Source organism: Phyllostomus discolor, chromosome 2, assembly GCF_004126475.2.
Source record: "Phyllostomus discolor isolate MPI-MPIP mPhyDis1 chromosome 2, mPhyDis1.pri.v3, whole genome shotgun sequence".
In the NCBI taxonomy this organism is placed as follows: Eukaryota; Metazoa; Chordata; class Mammalia; order Chiroptera; family Phyllostomidae; genus Phyllostomus; species Phyllostomus discolor.
Window position 1 is genome coordinate 140539683 of NC_040904.2, and position 18682 is coordinate 140558364.

The 18682-nt window shown below is 41.4% G+C and overlaps 2 protein-coding genes across 2 annotated transcripts; both read right to left on the minus strand.

Annotated features, from left to right (window-relative positions):
- Nucleotides 1–204: 204 nt before the first annotated feature.
- MYF5 (myogenic factor 5) lies at nucleotides 205–2894 on the minus strand. Its single transcript, XM_028532853.2, has 3 exons — nucleotides 2157–2894; nucleotides 1243–1318; nucleotides 205–836 (listed from the first exon to the last, which is right to left on the minus strand). Exons 1-3 carry the CDS (start codon nucleotides 2655–2657, stop codon nucleotides 646–648), a joined length of 768 nt encoding a protein of 255 aa, XP_028388654.1. The 5' UTR covers nucleotides 2658–2894; the 3' UTR covers nucleotides 205–645.
- Nucleotides 2895–9858: 6964 nt separating this feature from the next.
- Nucleotides 9859–11733, minus strand: MYF6 (myogenic factor 6). The gene is made up of 3 exons (XM_028533073.2): nucleotides 11145–11733; nucleotides 10760–10850; nucleotides 9859–10517 (listed from the first exon to the last, which is right to left on the minus strand). Exons 1-3 carry the CDS (start codon nucleotides 11661–11663, stop codon nucleotides 10399–10401), a joined length of 729 nt encoding a protein of 242 aa, XP_028388874.1. The 5' UTR covers nucleotides 11664–11733; the 3' UTR covers nucleotides 9859–10398.
- Between the last annotated feature and the right edge of the window lie 6949 nt (nucleotides 11734–18682).

Consider the following 18682-nt stretch of genomic DNA (forward strand, 5'->3'; position numbering starts at 1 on the left):
CAAAAAAAAATCATGACCCAAAATGTTTCTTCATTTAAACAATTTTATTTATGGTGGAATTTTCAAAATGTCTTATATCTTGAAATTATCCACAAAGTACTATTTTGTGTTTACATTAACAAGATGTATTTCTTATAAGAAAAGATAAAAATATATACCATTAGGCAGTATTGTTATATTTTTATTTAATACAATATAACTAAAGGATTAAAGAATAAAAAGTTAAATATATTTAAATCTTTCCATAACTGATTTGCAGTTGTTCTAATGTTTTGAAGAAAAAATAAAGATCTAAACACCAGAGATACTTTGATAAGTGATATTTATAAAATATAAGTTAAGCATTGCAACAAGCTACCTTCAATGAATTGCCCCTTTCAGAAATAATATTATTGGAAGCAAGTATCTAAAGCAAAGAATAAGAAAAAAGAGGGGGGTAAAGGGAGGGAGAGAAAAGAAAAATGTATTAATGACAGTGGTTAGTTTTTAAATACATTTTCTTATAAAGTGGCAAGATAATATGTACACATCTACAACGAAAGGAAATCTCTGTATATAGGTTGACTTGCTTTTTGACTCTTCAGACAAACTTCCTCTTGTGTAATAGGCCCTCCTGGCGGGACTGATCAAAACTAGATTTTTAGTTCATAGCACATGATAGATTAGCCTTGAACTAGAGGCCCCTGGAGTTGCAGGCTGTGAATCGGTGCTGGTAGCTGGGGAGAGAGAGGCCAGGTCCTGCAGAGGCAATCCAGGTTGCTCTGAGTTGGTGATCCGGTCCACTATGCTGGATAAGCAATCCAGGCTGGATAAGGAGCTTTTATCTGTGGCATATACTAAGGATACAAAGAAAAAATCATTTCAAAAAATTCCAAACATATAGGTTTGCTTATGTTGTTGTCCTTTAAACTGCAGGCCAGCTCCTTTGACACCCAGAAGTCAGGTAGTCACAGAAAGCCTGATGTAGAAATCTTCAACAAATATTATTGAGGGTGCATGTAGGGAGTGAAAAATCCCTCTGGTACTATTTTAAGCAAAAGTGCATATGTGTATCTTTTGGGTGGGTTTTGAGCAAATGTATGTGTGTGTATGTGTGTCTAGTTTGCTCTGCTAATAATTCTGCATAAGAAACGGCATTTCCACTCCCTTCCCCGATACCACCATGAAGGATGGACTGATTTGACAGGCTGAATTGTGAAGCTGAACTGGTCTTTAAACTCCTCTGAAGTCATCAATTCTTACCATTTGGTATATCAGGACAGTAGATGCTGTCAAAACTGCTGCTCTTTCTGGACCAGACAGGACTGTTACATTCAGGCTGTAATATAAGACACAAAAGAAAGTTTGTTTTCAGGTCTTGGCAAAAGGTTCTCTGCTCTAGAGTGAGGCAGTGCTTACCCACTTGCTCCCTAAATTGACCACTGTCAATCACCTTCATTGCCTTGATTTAGGAAGGGTTAGTCCTACCAAATTGCAAGGGCACTGAGGTCAATCTCTGTGCTTGGAGAAAAGGAAAGCAGCAGCAAAGGAAAGAGGGGGGTGAATTCAGAGCAATGTGCATTGGGTTAACCATGCAAAATGGATTGGAATAGAAGGAAGCCACACTAATTCAGGGAGAAAGCACTTTCCCAGGGCAAAAATGCATGAAAACCTGGCAGTGTTGGAGCAAGCGCTCTCTGTAAAGAATGCATCAACATCTCCTTCTGGCCAGGCCTCAGCAGAGCAGGGACTGGGGCCCCCTGCATTTCTTTCAACTTCCTCCTTAAGTTATAAACTGGGGCACTGGGAGCTTCAGAGAGTTGTCTTTAGATGTTAGCGTATGGCAGGGTCCACTGGTGGTATGTTTGGGAAACAAACTGAGCCATGGAGAAAACGTGATTGATCATTCACAGCCACCTATCTCACATGGCAACTCTCTCCTACAATGCACACCTAGAACCTGGAAGGAAATCAAATTAAAGTACTATTCAACAGTACTCTATTTTTTGGCATCTTTCTAAACTCAGCACCTCCCTTCTCTTACCACATCTGCCTCCCCACATATAATACCCACAAAATAACCATTGAACATTTGGTTGCTACACCTGGTTTAAATGACACATAAGGATTTTTGACAAAGATAGGGGTGGTGGGGCAGGTACCAAACTGACTCTTACCATGCCGTCGGAGCAGTTGGAGGTAGGGCTGGTGGGCTCTGAGCAGCTCTGTCCTGGCATGCTGTAGTAGTTCTCCACCTGCTCCCTCAGCAGCTCCTGCAGGCTCTCGATGTAGCGGATGGCATTCCTGAGGATCTCTACCTTGGGCAGCCTCTGGTTGGGGTTGGTCGTGGTGCACCTCTTGAGTGTCTCGAAAGCCTGGTTGACCTTCTTCAGGCGTCTCCGCTCACGCATGGTGGCAGCCTTCCGCCTATCCATGGTAGTGGACTTTCTCTTGCATGCTTTGCAGGCCCACATGAGGCAGTGGCCAGCCTGGTGGTGGCCCGTAGGGGCTCGCACGTGCTCGTCCTCGTCTGAGCCTTGCAGCTCTGCTTTGTGAGCCCCGAACGCAGCCACTCGAGGCTCAAACTGGTCCCCAAACTCTCCCTCAGGGGATGGGATGCAGGAACCATCATAGAAGTACTCCGAGGGCGAGAACTGGCAGCTGTCCATCATGTCCATCCTCTGTGGTGAGGCTGGTGGTGCACCTGGACTGCAGCGAGAGAGACAGGAGAGAAACTGGAGCCTGTGCCTCTGTGGGCCAGCAAACCCCAGGTGGAGCTCCCAGGTCGGTTTCTCCGGTAAATAACAAGGGCAGAAGCCTGGCGGCCTGGGTCTGCCTTGCTGGGGTTAGGGCTCTTTATATATTCTTGGGGGACGGAGGCCGGCCCCAGTGGCCAGGCACTATTAGCATATCCCACCTCAACCCCCGCCAGGGCTGTCTGGGCAAACCTCCGCCTTCCCTCTAGAGACAATTTGCTGTTTACTGCCCCTTCTGACGCTAATGGTTTTACTGCATTTCTGCCTGGGCGGGGGATGGGTCCCCAACCCTCTCAGTGGCACTCTAGATGCACTTAAAGAGTGCCACCAACAAAAGAAAGAAAGGAAACCTAACCTTTTGCCATTACTAGCACAATTTTTTAAATGTTATTAATAAATAGAACTCACCAAAGCCCACCTGCCTTCCCATTCCTGGACGTGAGGAATCACCTTATTTTTAAGTGTTTATTCTCTTTAGTTGTCTCAGGATTTTTGGGGGGGAGTGGGGGGGTGGGAATCAGTGGACCGGAATAACGGTAGCTATAAACTTAAAAGTGACGCTTTCATCTTGGAGTGAATGTAGATTGTTTACAAAATCTATTTTGCTCTGAGCAAATTGTCATTTTATAAGTCCTATGTTATTGGGGGTAGGTGGTAACTGCTCTCTCAATGTGTCTGTTCATCTAAAAGGAGATGGGCGCAAATGCCAGGTGAAAAGAAAGTCCCCCTCCTTCGGCCCTTCTGCATGTGTTCGCTGAGCGCTTCCACTTCGTACCAGGGCCTTTGCTGGACCCCAAGCGGGCCCAAGATCCACAGCTGCATCTCAGTGATTTGCATTTGAAGAAACTCAGTTTTGAACGGCTAACTCCCTTTCTAGAGGCTCGTCTCCTGCCTCCATTCTCCCTCTTTCTGCTCCGCCCTGCCATTTAGACAGACTAAACAGCCAGGCTGGGCTTCGGGGTCGCTAATTTTCTGCTTTCAGGCAAACTAACACCGTTACAGATGCATCCCAGCTGCCGGCAAGGCAATCCTTCTGGGCGCGTGTAAAATTTCCAGCTGAAACCCTGAGTAACTTCACACACTCCCGCGACAAAAGCCTTCCAGAAAAACAATCATAGCAGGGTCTTTGAAACTTTGGTGGGGAGAAGACGAGAGGGAAGGGCTGTCATTTAAGCAAGAATGAATCTAATAATCAGGTTTTTGCCAATCCACCTCTGCCCTTAACCCACTTGCATATCACGTGGGGTTGGGGAGTGCTGCTTATTTATAGAAAAAGCAATTATTAAGGTTTACACAAACAGACCAGAGTAGTCTGGGGGTTCTGACCAGGAGAGACTGTTCTCTCCTCTATCTGTGGTCACCCAGTACAGTAAGGGTTGTAGCTGCAAAGTTACTTGGGGGAAGGTGGCTCTTCCCTATTACTTTTTGTAAAATTATTTTTTTAAAAGCAAACTTGACTGGCTGATCCAAGGACTGCAGGGGCCAGAGAAGTGCTCACTGTCCAGGGTTAGATCTGCCCTCCACAGCAAAGGCCCTGGAAACCAGGGGAAGGAGAGTGTCGGCACTGAAGTTTGCTACGAGGTACAGGTTGCAGTCCCTTCTCTGAGGTTTTGTCATTCCTGAGGCAAAGATACCACTACCACCAACCACCCTTTGAAAATCAGGCTTCCTTTCACACCACTGGCTGCTTAATTGTCTGGCCAGTGGAAAATCCATCTGCACCTTATTTAGAACTATTAACAAGTAGGTGCCTTTGAAATGAATACAGTACCCAGGGCTACACACCAGATAAAAGAGTCAAGTTCCTGAAGGACCCAGGCGGAATGGAAGGCTGTATCCATGCCTGTAAAAACATTCGAATTTATGTTGCTGCCTCTGAAACACTATAGTGGGGAAATATTCTCACCTAGGAATTCTCAGCCAAATCCCACAGGTTCTGGCCAGCCGCAATACTAGCACTTTCTCTGGCCATGAGTTCAGACTTTAGGAGGCTGGCCGCAGCTAAACAGATTTATGATTTGGCCTTTCAGACTATTTCTTTCACCAGGCACCTAATGTGTCTTGTATCCAACCCTTCAGTGTGGGGTATTTGTAGCAAACAACTAAGACTTTTCTTATTTGCCAGCCAAGGTCTCAACCCTTCCCAGGTATTCATTCACTTACTACTTCCAAGGATACTATTTGTTATTAGATCCTCTTTTTAAAAGAGAGCAATCAAACTTCGGCGGGTGGGTAGGTAGTAATTTGCCCCAGGTCACAAAGTATTGGAAACTAGGTATTCTTTTGTCTAACTTGTGCGCCTAAATGTGAATTTTTTTTTTTTTTCTTTTTCTTCCATTCCGGCATAGTGCGCCTGCTTTGCGCTGCGGCGCAGAAACTCGCAAAACCTGGGTCCAGGACGTATTGCCTGCAGTCCGGGTCCTGGGAAGACGCTGTCGCACGGGATGCTCTGTCAGTAACGCAATTCTCAGAGGTTAGTGCTGTCGTCGGAGAGGTGATCTCAAAACAAATTTACCAGAGTGCCACGGGCGAGTGGAACTAAAGAAGCCAAGGAAATACAAGCGCCCCACGGCTTAATAGGACCTGCTTGAGGGGAAACACCGACCGGGGTTGAGGACCTTGGAACTCGAGTGCTGAAAATGGGGTTTCGGGGCACCAAGTTAAAAAAAACGAGACAGAACTTTTAAACCTCTGTCGGGGGCAAGAGAAGAAAGATAAAAAAGTGGGAGGCAGTGTACAAAGGATGTCTGCGCCTCAAAGATACCTAGGGTGCCCCATTTCAGAAGAGGTTCTGTTCTGCTGCTCTTTTCCGAGGAGAGAAAGGGTGAGAGAAAAATGAGAAATTGGGTGGCTGATACAGAGAAAAATGTTTTTTTTTCCTGAGTGGGGAAGTTGAGCAGAGAAGTATGAAAAAAGTTAAAAATCACTTTTAGAAGTTCTGCTGGTTATCCAATTGCTCTTTTACTCAGAATCAGACAATAATCTGGCTTTTGTTCTCCATAGAAAAGAATAAAAATACAACCTGTTTTCCACTATCTCTCCAGAGAAGTGGACTTCTATATGCAGAGAAAATTCACTTGTATTTAATATGTGAACAGGTTGTTAGAAATGATATCCCAAAACTACTAGGAAAGCTTCAATTCAGAAGAGGCAGATGAAGAAAGAAAACCAAGCCACCGTTTGGTGTTTTCTTAAGTTTCTTAAACTTACATCTTAATAAAAATAAATGCATGTTTAATTTTCTTACAAGTTAGACTTATAAGCAGGTTTTAATTGCATAGACTTTTAAGTAATCATCAATCTGCTTTTTTTTTTAAGAGAACTTATTTTAGCTTAGGCATTATGGCAACAATCCTAGTGTTGATGGACACACCACACCAGCAAACGGATACTTAGAGGTTACTTTTCTAGTAAAATTGGCCCACCTTAGGAATTCTGCATGCTTCCTTTAGTTGGAGAAGCAAATATACCTGGAAAGGTAACTCCATTTCAATTCACCTCTGCCTCTACCTGAGACCCTTATAAACTCTTGGTCAAAGGGAATTGTTCTAGAGATTTTTGCTTATTATATGTATCTTCACAATATGCTAAACAATTCCAAACTGTTATTAGCTCTGGGAACCAGGCACACCTAAGTAAACACATTAGTACCTGCCAAAGCTGCTGGAAGAATTTGTGGAGAAGACAGCTGAGGAAGACATTGGCCTCTGCTTGAATTCGAAGACTCCCAGGAGAGATCAAAGGCCTAAGGAAGGACTTTTAGCAGACTTGAGAGTAGAGAAAGTAACCAGTTCTTACAATATTACCAGTAACTTTGTTCCAGCCACATGGCATAGCCCACATAGGCTGACTCTGACCTAGGCTTACAGAATTGCTTTTTTTGGAATACAACCTCTAGGACCAAGGATCATCTTTTGTAACACTTCTTTTGAGTTTAAAGGAGTCACTGGAGGGAAATGTCTTGATGACTTGTCTCTTTGAGGAAATACCATGTTATTGTTAACTTACTAATGCACTAAATTAAAAAATGAGATAAGCAAAGTTTAAATTAAAATATTTAAAAAATACTTTTCCGATGTAGTGTTCTGGGAAGAAGATTTTGAGATGAATAAATAGGATAAAATATTACAAAAAGAAATTGCAAATAAATACATTGTAACTTTAAGTAAAAAAATGTCTTAAGACTAGAAGTTACTTTAGCAACCCAAGACTTCTCTGGTCCTCTCAAGAGCAGTTGGGGACACTGAATTTCAGCACCATACTCCCACCCTTAAATACATGAAAGAGTCCCCCTTTGCAAAAAAAAAGTTGATATTAGACATAAGTAGATTTTCACTGCCTTCAGGCTTGGAATTCAATAATTCCGATGTGATTATTAAAGTTAGAGAAAAGCTGACATTTCATGTTTAACAAGTTATTTCTATAGTAATATAAAAGAGAAAATCACATTATTTCATACATAACTTTATACCTGCATCTGGAAAGAGGCTCAGTTTAAATCCCAATTTGCTTATCTTTACCAAGTTATTATATCTTGATTTTCTGTTTCCATGGCCCTGTTTGTTTTGGCTTTGGCCTTAGTAAAGATTATCATCATTAATATCCAATAAAAACATTTTAATTGCAAACACACCAAGGATTCCACTGGAAAGCCTAACATGTCAGCTACAGCAATGGAGGTCACATGAAGTCTTTGGGAAATATTTGCTCTATTTAATGAAGAGAATTCTATAAGCAAACTTATTCTAAACAATTTCTCAAGTTACCCAGCAAGGAGAGATAGAGAGGATTTGGTTTGCAAAGACTGAATCAAATCTATCAGCAAATAAAGTCCATGAATTGATAAAAGCATTCTGCTACTGAGCTGTTTAAACACAAATTTTATAAATATATGTTCAATCCTAAAGAAGTGAGTTCACTTGGTCAATTATATTTTATTTCAGTGTGGCATGAATCTGATTTTTGAAACTGTAAGTGTGTGTGTATATACTCACATTTTAGGGAAAATCTATTGATTTTCAGGAAAAAAGTAATAGATTCTTAATAAGCAGGATAATGATTATACACCCTGACCAGACATATTTCCACATGTTCTGATTGGATAATTTGAAATGCTTTCCCACTTATTTTTAAATTAAATTACTGCTCTAAGGTAGTTTACTAGCTAATCGCTCTTAAGAGCTTTTGGAAAACAATTGTAAAAGAGAGCCAAATTATTGTAGACAATAAATGTTTCTTCTTATTTCCCAAGGCTTTTCTTGGGGGGTAAGGGGAGGAGGGTTCATGGTGATTGGGAGAATCTGCTGGAAGCCTTTGATATTGCCTGGCTCTGAGTCCTGACTCTATGCCTATAAGAACCTCTCTGTCCCAAAGGTTTCTTTTCTTTACAATGTTAGATGTGACAATACTACTTTTCTTGCAGGCTGTTGTAGGTTATAGGAGTTAATATGTAAAATGCTACAAACGGCTCATCCATGTTGCTGCTGGTCTCCTTGTTATTAATGCTTTCTCCCCCACCAGAGCCTGCAAAGATGGAAGAAAAGGCCCTGGTGGTCAATTTATATTTACTAATGAAAAATAAAATGAGCTGACATTGGGTGTTTATTTTGTGCCCTCTTTTGGCTAAGCAGTCTATATGGGTTAGCTCAGTGAATGTTGACACCCCCAGGAGTTGAGCACTACTGCTGCAATAATGGCTGTGAAATATACAGCCATTATTTTATAAATGAAGAAACAGATGAAAAGAGGAGCACTTAACAGCCCAAGTTTACCCTGTAGCAGCCTGGATTCAGTCTCGGTTGTCAGCGCCCACGGAGACGTTTGTATCCACTAACAGCCCTGTTTGCTCTCCTCAAATCTTTGAGAGGGATTACATGTCAATGTTAGTTTCCTCTGTAAAACTCTCTGCATTTAAAAAGTATTCTAGGAAAAATTAGATTTATCCAGATACTCAGTAAACCAAGTTGTTTGACAGTCACCCTCCGGAAGAGGCCTTTTGAGACGGAAAGAGAGAAAGATACTGCTCGGTGCCTGAAGGGGGCGCTGACTGTGGAACTTCGTTGTTGGGCCACAGGAAGGTCCAGAATGCAGTGTTAGGAAGCAAGGTTGGGCTGCAAAATACGGAATTCGATTTGATTTTCACATTTTTGAACCAAGGACTAGCTGGGGTGGGGGCGTGGGGAGAGGGAAGGTAGAAGTGTGTGTTTGTGGGGGGGGGGGGGGGATGTCAAATGGAAGGTGCTATTTACAGAATGCAAGAGAGAAGTAGTAATTCCGAAGAAATGCTTTGCCCCTCTCCTCTGCTTTACTTCCCACTGTGATTCTTGGTGGTCGTTTCTTCCTGAGGTTACAGGATAAACAAACCTGGCACACGTTGTAAAATCCTCACCCTGAGGAGCTCCTGGGGCTTCAGGCCTCTCTGGGGTTTTGCTATTTGGCCCAGCTAAGAGGTTTCATGTGTGTTGTTGTTGTCCTTTGCCCTCAACCATTTAACCCTTCCCTCTCTTGTAGCAACCCTTCCTCCAAAGAAACCCACCCCACCTCAACTGTCCCCTTCTTTTATCTTTCTAGTTGGAAAACTAACCCAGGCCACATGAGGCCTTGAGTATATTCCAGTCTTCTAGCCACCAGTCTAGTTCAAGAAAACCCGGGAGGGGCCCAGAGACCTGGCTGGGAGGCCAGTGCAGCCCCTGGGGACTCCAGATGAATGCTTTTTCATCAAGGTCCAGGCCTGGAAAGTCAAAGAGACAAAGTAATTTGGGATAAATTAGCTGAAGATCTTTTAGAAAAATAAGCAAAGAGATTTTGTGTGGCAATTTCTTGCAACGATGAGATTGTACTGGCTTGAAAATTCAGTCGTTAACTCTGGATAAGCAAATCTCGCCCAGAGCTCCAGGTATAAAACAGAAAGAGAAAGTACACTGATATCAGGAAAAAGGACAATTTCCCCTTGGATATCCCTCACTTAGAGAAAAGCGAATAGTTTAATTCAGACATAGGGGAAAAAACCCATTCTCCCTTCAAATCAACCTTTAAGAAAAATCCAAATAAATGGGCTTGTGTGGTGTCTAAATTAAAATATGGCTCTCTTTATGGACACATGCCTCAAACATATTTTTTCAGCTGAATCAAAATAGGACCAACTTTATTCATATAGAAACTTATTTTTTAGTATTACAATACCAGGATCCTCTCACATTGTATATACAATAAGTCTGTCATTTTACATTTAAAATATACTTCTTAGATTTACATATAAAATGAAAGTACTAGATTATTTACAAAAAATACATTCAATGCCACTAACAAACGCTCCCACTTTGTGTTAGACAGGAATGAACTTTTGATCATGGCACGATGGAAACACTGTAATACAAGTAAGTACATTACAAAACCAACCACACGAAAACAAGGTAAGGCTGCTAGACCTACGCCACTCGCTGTTCCACAAAAATTGAAGCCCAAAGCCAAAAGGCTTTTACATCTGAGCCCACACAACAGTGTCAGAGAAGTTTCTTTGTGAATGTCTCCTTCCCTTACAAAAACTCCTGGGTCTGGGTTCCTAAACATAAATGTAATGTGACCTAATCCAAAGGATTAGGCGAAGGAGCGAGGGTGGGAACGTCCTGCTGCAGTGAACATCCAGAACGAACATCTTCTCGAGTTACTTCTCCACCACCTCTTCCACGCAGGGGAGTTTGCGCTCCTCCGAGGAAATACTGTCCACGATGGAAGAAAGGCACCGAAGGCTGCTCGAGGCCGACGAATCAATGCTTGCCCCTCCTGAGCGCAGAAAACACACAAACATAGCACCCACGGAAGGTAGAAGAGGCAGCTCTGCGTCCAGCTGCACACCTCTTAGGCAACAAGGGAGCACAGGATCTCTGCGCGCGCGAAAGAAAAGAGCGCACTTCTCTCTGGGCGCGTCCCTGCTCTGGCTCTGAGCCTTTTCCGCCCGGAGCAAGCAACCAGCCCCCTCCCGGGGTGCTTCCTAGAAAAGCCCAGTGCCCTTTCTTTTACTTTACCTTCCTTTGCAGTTATTACGAGCCCCCTGGAATGATCCGAAACACTTGGCCACTGGGAGCTGCAGGTGCGCAGGAAATCCGCACCCTCAAGCTGGAGGAAAACCAAGGCAGCAGATTAAGAAAGAAACATGGGTTCCGGGGGTCAGGGTGCGTTTGCAGGGATGTTTCCCTTGTTTCCTCGGGCCGCGTGCGCATTTCCTGCCTATTACAGGCACGGGGTGTCCATGGGTCATTGGGGATTCATTAGAGAGGGAGCGGGGAGGGGTGGGGGGCCGCTGAGGAAGAGGGATGGGATAAAGGAGACCAACCAGCTGGACGTTAAAGCCCCAAGGAAAGCGTCTAATCAGACTTTGCATTCCCCTGCCCCGGCAGCATCTGGGCTTACATTCTCTTGCTTGGGTCTGTAGTTGAAGGGGTCCACCCCCAGCTCCTGCATTTTCTCCTGCTGATCCAGCCGGTGTAGCAGGTCCTGCAGCCGCTCTATGTAGTTGATGGCGCTCCGCAGAATCTCCACCTTGGGCAGCCTCTGGTTGGGGTTGGCCACAGTCCGCCGCTTCAGTGCCTCGAAGGCCTCGTTGATTTTCTTTAGCCGCCTCCTCTCGCGCAGGGTGGCGGCTTTCCGTCTGTCGGTGGGGGCAGATTTTCTCTTGCAGGTCTTACAAGCCCAGATCAGGCATTGGCCGGGACAGTGGGGAGGCTGTAGGCCTGGGGGCGCCAGGACGTGTTCCTCTCCGCTGCTGTCGCTCCCACCTTCTGGGGGCATTTGGTCCTGGCAGGGGGATAGGGTACCATCACTCCCTGGATACAAAGGAGAGCCCTCTGCCACTTCTAATGGCTGCAGGGTAACATTTTCTCCGTCCAAGTAAAAGAAATAGGAGCCTGTTTCAAAAAGGTCCATCATCATGTTCTCCTCCTTGGCCTCTGACTCTGTCTGAACTGGGTGATGGGCTCAAAAACCCAGAGGAACCACCCAGATGGCATTTAATTAGTGCGGTGACATAAGTTGCCCCAGCTTTATATATAGTAGCTCCTGAAACTCAATCCAACTTTTAGCTGTCATGGAGCATCAACCTCCCAATGTGGTTAGAGCCAGTGCTCTCTGGAACATTTCGTTTGAAAGAAAACTGAGAAGTGTCACCTCCAGAATGATGTGACAATCTATATGCAGAACAGGTTAAAACAGAATACTCAGAGAGAATACCACAATTTAAATACAGCAATGAATGTTTCCATTTGGGACAGTTTAGATGTTAACCTGCTTGCTTACAGGACAACTTCGAAACAACTGGGGATTAACACTGCCCAGTCCCCTCCCCCAGGCTCCTCTGAATTCTAAGTATAGATCCATGATGAGAGATTTCAAAGGCAATAGCCATTGCTTCAAAATAGCCTGGTTAATATGTGCAGAGTGGTTCAGTTCTTTTCTCTCCTGTCTGTCAAAAAGATGCTATTCCTGTGATTAAAACCATTACAGTCCTTCAAAGGTTTTACATGACTTTCAGGCTGCAGCCTCAGTAGCAGCAGGTAAATCTCTTTCCTCTCTTTTAATAAGGCTGTAAAATGATTTGGGAGCTGAAGGGGGTGGCTGGAGGGTGCTCAGATTACTTCTGTTGCTATTTTTTTTTTGAGGGGTGGCAATCAAAATCTGAATTCTGTGTCCCTCTACGGCGGAACAATAGAACCTCTGAGTTACAGAAGGGGGGTTACAGAGGATGTGAATGCAATACGTGTAATAACTGCTGTTTACAAGTAGCTTTTAGTGGAAACAAAACTTACACCAAAGCTAGACAAGGCTTCAGGATTCACTGTGGTCCCCACTCCAACGTGCCTCTGTTACGGCTCCTGTTCTATAGATGGTGCCCACAGCTTTTTCACCAATGTGCTCACTGTCCATTGACTCCCCAGATTAGTCGTTTCATTGGATTAGGATGACAAAGGTACCAACTGAGGCACAAGCAAGGACATGGAATTTTTAATTGCAGCTTCACTATGGTCCAATATACTCAAGTATGGTGGTTGGGGAGGCGGTACAATATAGGGATGAAGGGCAGGTGCCCTAGAGTCAAAGGGTTCCCTTCTAGTCCTAGCTTAGTTCATTTCTATTTACGTGTGCATAGGTAAGCACAAGATCTCAATTTCTTCAAGATAATAGTGGTTGCCTAACAGAATTTGGCTGGGGATTCGATCAAATGATATGCAGGTGAAATATACAGCCTATGTTAACTGCTTGATGAATGCCAGTGCATCAGGCTGTGCCAGGGCCAAGGCCATGTCTTATGGAGGAAATAAAGCACAGCTATTGCAGAGGCTTTTCTGTTCTGTTCTTTTTTCTTATTCGTTATTGTTTTTCTTTTCTTTCGTTTCCCTTTTATCTTTTTGTTCCTGTCATTCCTTTTTTCTTTTCTTTTTGTTCCTTTTATTTCCCTTTTCTTTTTTCTCCTAGAGTTCTGGAAGGACCCACTCTGTCTGTATGTGGGCTGTGGAATGGCAGTCAACTTGGTTTGGCTTTTGTAGTCAGTGCCTGAAAAACTAGATAGAATCCAAAGGTCTTCTTATTCACCCCCAATATGCTTGATAGTACTTCATTTTTTAAGTGAGGAGAGTGAAGACAACACCAGAAATCAATGGTCAGACATTGTAGGAATGAGCTAAATTTTCAACTGAAGTTGCTTATTCTAGAAGATAATTCTTCATAGTCTCTTTATTATTTTTATGATATTGATTTTTAGAGAGAGAGAGAGAAGCAGGGGGAGAGAGAGAGAGAGAGAGAGAAAGGGGGAGAGAGAAAGAGAGGGAGAGAAACATTGTTTTGTTGTACTACTTATTTATGCATTCACTGACCCTGACTGGGGATTGAACCCTCCAGCTTGGCGCATCTGGATGACATTCTAACAAACTGAGCTACCCAACCAGGGACCATAGTTTCCTTCTATTGAGCCACAGACTTGCAGTATTAAGCTGACATTTGGGGCTGTTTTTAATCTTTGTTGTTGTGCAGCTGAATAATTCTTTATCAGGTATGAGAATCATTTTTAGGTTTCAGAAAAGTAAGAAGCACAGAGAAGGCTAATAAGAAGCCAATATTCCTTCTGTGATATTTTCTCCTATTTCCACCAGTCCCCTGGCTGCGGTGATGTCAGCAGTTCAGACAGCATGTTGGAGACTCCAACAACCCAGAGTGCTGTCTAACATCCATTATGGAAAGTTACACTGTGCTCTTAACCATACTCTATGCTGCATTTTATAATGTGAAGATAACTTGAAAAGTCATACTTACCAATACATTTCTATAGCATAATTGCAAAGATTACTAAGATAATAATAACTGAAATTCATTTATTCAATATTTTGGGGGCACCTACTAGGTGCCAGATAGTGTCCTGGATGTTAAGGATAAAACAGTGAAAAATGATCCCTCTTCTCATGGAGTTTAAATCTAGAAGGGCGAGGGAAATTGACTAAGTTACTAAGAAAAGTGGGGGGGCAGAATAGCCCTGGAACTGGGGTGTGGATGGCCTAGATTCTAATCTTTTGAGGCCTGTGAGAATTTAGTCAATCCTCATATCTCAAATTCTCAGTTTTTTAATCCATAAAGTTGATACCATGACAAAAGACATCATACTCTCAAAGGCCATAATGAACATGAAGTTTTTAAAAATGTGAAATCCCTTCAAAAATGTTGCATACTCTATGAAAGTACTTTTATTACTGTAATTAGGTATGTAGAAAAATGAAATAAGGAAACTATTGCTACTAAGGAATTTTCCTGCTTCAATAATAGAAATAACATCTAAAGTGGTATCATTCTTAGACTCACCACTGATTTTAAGATGTATCGAATAGATGAGAGAATCTACATGTCATAAACTGCTAAAGAATAGGAAAGCATGTTCTTTCTCCTTTGTTTTTTCCCTTATGCAAGTGTTACCACTGGAGAGACAGTTCAATATGTAGAAAGAGAAGATTCTAGGAAGAATTAGGAAAATCTCCGAGATGCCAATTAAGGGTACCCTCTCAGACTGAGGTGATATTTCTTTATGTGTATTCAACTTTCACTATCGAATGATCATTTCTTATTAAATTGCAAAGCTCCTTTCCCAACATTCTGTGGAACTTAGGCTAGTAAAGTTAGTGTTTTTGTGCATTTTGGCCTAAAAATACATTTCTGTCTGTTGTTTTCGGGTAGGAATGGGAGGAAAGAAAAAAGGAAATGCAGCTTGATAACCATCCTGTGTGAGATTAGGTAATGGGAAAATAGGCAATGATTCCAAACAACCAGTGAATTTGGAACTCACACTGTTTGCAAAATCTGAGATGTCTGTAATTGTAATTACATTATTTCTCAGTGGGACTTGGGAGCCACAGACTTTGATGAGTGGTCAAAACAGGTTTATGTAAACTGAAGTCCCTGAGGCTTTAAATAATTTAAATACATTTTTTTAAATGATGGGAAAAGCAGATCATCATAAGAGAATAATAATATTAAGTATCAGTAAATCACTTCGGAGGCCTAGACCTCTGAAACTTGAGATTCATAACAAAATCTGAAACTAGGTGACTGAATTGTGTTTTCAAATAGTTTGCCACCCCGTTATTTTTATTTCATACTTAGTTATTTCTAAATGCATTTTCTTCCCATCATCTCCACAAATGTTTGAATATGCCCATTTCTCTCCTTGAGAAGGAGTGAGAGGGAAAGGATTATGGTTCTTTTAGTCAGTGGTGGATTTTACTCTGAGCCCTTGCGAAAGTGGTGTATGTGATGGAAAAACAGAGCTCTGGAGTAAGACAGAGTTGAAGTTCTAGCCATTCTTAACTGTAAGTTCCAAGCCTTTTTATAAGATCTAATGACATATATAATCCATACACACTGGCTTGTTGTTAGCATAAAATGAAATAATATATGTCGAGTTCTCAACATGGAATATCTCAACAAATGTTAATTTCCATCCTTCCCCTATTCAATTCATAAGGCATCTGATTGAAATAGCCATACTGAATTGATTGAAAAACCTAGATCTGATGAGACATATGTTTAAGGTAAATTGAGAGATTTATTGGTGTTAATGGTATAACGGAAGTGAAAATATGGAAACTAGTGACCTCAATCACAATGTTTCATGTATTTGGGCCCTCAACAAGTATTCAGTTTACGAGGGACAGACACTAATTTAAAAAAATCACACAAAGAAAAAACTGAGCTGGGAACTTGGGAGGAAAGAAATGTAGTTCTATATAAGTATATAACAATAAAGAGTTTGTCATGAATGGGAAGCTTGGGAAAGCAGACAGAAGTTCCTGAGATATTGGGTTTGTATTTCTAGGAAGCAAAGTTGAAGATTCTTAGTAAACCTGTGGATTGAGACAGTAACAGTGACAGGAAACTTGAGGAAGAAATAGACACAGATGAAAGTTTGTCAGAAACTGGCAGAAAGATTTTTGTAGGTTATATCTAAGGGATATGACTGTATCATTGCACAGTTGGGCTCAAAGAAAGCAGTTTCAGCAGTGGTAGCTCAGAAAGTAGAACTGAGGGCTAGACAGAAAAATGATGATAATTTTGCAGTAGTGAGAAGAGAAAGAAGGGAGAAAGAGAGTAGAAGAAAGAAGGCTTTATGGAGAGGAGGAAAAGAAAATGGGTAGAACCTAGTCAATTCTGTAGGTAGAAAAGGATCAACCAGCAAGGCCAGTGAGTGGCCCTAAAGGATAGAAGGTGAAAGAAAGACCTGCAAACTAAAAGGAAAAATTCAGGAGAATCAGATTAACGCTTTAAACTTGTGGACGCTAAATGAGTAACATGAACCTGTGCACCTGTAACTTACCTAATCTGAAGACAGTTCGTGCCCAGAGATTCCCAAACATTGTGGTAAAAATAGATATGCACTTAAACTGACAGAACATTCCAGTCACTTCAGAGGAGCTGGGGGAGGGGCACAAAACAAGCAGAGGTAAAGGGAAGATTTTAAAGTGAATCCTTTGCAATCTCCAGATGGTGGTCCTGAGAAGTTAGACAGAGAAATGAGGCTGCTGTGGGCAGCCCTTTGAAAACAGTTTCAAGGAAATGAGTCTATGACAGGCCGAGGGGGAGCCAGAGAAATTCTTCTTCAGATCTTCCAAGAGACGCATTTTTGCCTTTTTCTCTCACCCCTACTCCCCCTCCATTTGCACGTAGAACAAGACTTTCACAAAACCCTGTGTTCTATTAACACACTAGCTGCAAAATGCTCCTTAAGGAGGCTGCTGCTCATTTCTTAGTTTCTGACATAATTTTTAGGGAAAGAGACAATGCACACTCCTCTGCCAGAGGAACATTCCTTGGTGCTTAACCAACGAAGTCCTCTTCATAATGCCTCATTCTTCCCTATTTCTCACTCAAATTTACAAATTTTGAGAATAAATCTTGTGAACCAATAGATTCTTTCCTGGTTAAGTATTGCTTCCTGGTGAGTTACCAACTGACACAGGTTTGCTTAGGATGGATACACAGGAGGCTCAACTTGTGCTCGAAAACTGGGGAAATCACAGGCAAATCAGCATGAGCTGGCTACCCAGAAAAATAGGGTAGATGCTATCTACAAATAAGAACAGTGAACAGAGTGCAGGGTATATAAAGTCAACTTTTTCATTACAAAAATTACAGTGATTCCAAATGCAGGGTTTGATGTTGGATCCAAATTTTAGGTCCAGTTCTGCCACTTGTTAATATTTGTCCTTGTGCGAATTATATGACTTCTCTAAGACTCAGTGAATTAGTCCATAAAGTGGAAATTCTATTACCTGATAAGGTTGCTTTAAAGCTTAACACAATGTCAATAAAACACAATTAGGTAGTGTCTAGCACATGCTAAATACTCTATACAAATAAATATTATGTAATATAACTTTCAATTGAAGAAAAGAAAATAATAATCCATCCTACATGTTGCCTGAATAAACCATACTGTTTGTCTTTTTCTTTTCTCTATGAACAAATACTTAATATAATGTGATCTTATATAATGCAAATTTTGTATCATATGATTTAAAAATATAAATATAATACAATATCATGTATATATTGGCTCTGTCACTTAAAAAATCACATAAACATTTTTCCATGATAATGTCTAAGATATCTAAAATTATTTTTCAATGTTGTTTACATCTGTTAAAAACCAAATGATTGTGATATTCAGATGATCCAAATTATAGTAGCGTCTGGTGTTACTAGCTTGCTTAAACAGATGTCTCTAGTGTAGAATGGTGAGCCAAGTATTCTGTTACTGCCCTCCAACTGGGTGGTTATGACATATTGTCTAAAATAGTTGGTGCTTTAATGCCTGTGTCAGAGCCTCCTGTGACAAATAGTCACCACTGTACAAACACACTTATTTCATAAAGTTTTTCCACTAGTTTGGGGAAAAAAGTTGTTTAATCAGACATACTCACACATTTTACGCTTTTTCAGCTTGGACATTTTTGCCTTCAGACAATACATGGTAGTTTTGGGAATATCAAGTGATATGAAAATACTAAAAGTTATAATATGTTTAAATTGTTTATAATCTGGAGCTTTTTTAGTATATGCATTATATGTTTAACATATCATTAGCACATAAAAAATTAATCATATTGATTTTTTTCTCCTCTGATTTCATGATCCAGGCTAGATGTGATTGGTAAAGTATCACTATGTAATTTTATAACATAATTATGACCTTTTCATTAAACTATGTAAATACATTTTTATTTTTTTGTATTTAAGCTGTTATGACATTTAAGATGTTTGACAATATAAACTCAAGAATTGGTGCTTTTAGACTATAGAACAAAAATATATAAATGCCTTATTTTGTAAACTTGTAGCCATTACTTAGTCATTATTTAACTCTAAAAAAACAGAAGTAGCAGGCTCTGTGTTGAAATGCTTTAAATGAGTGATCT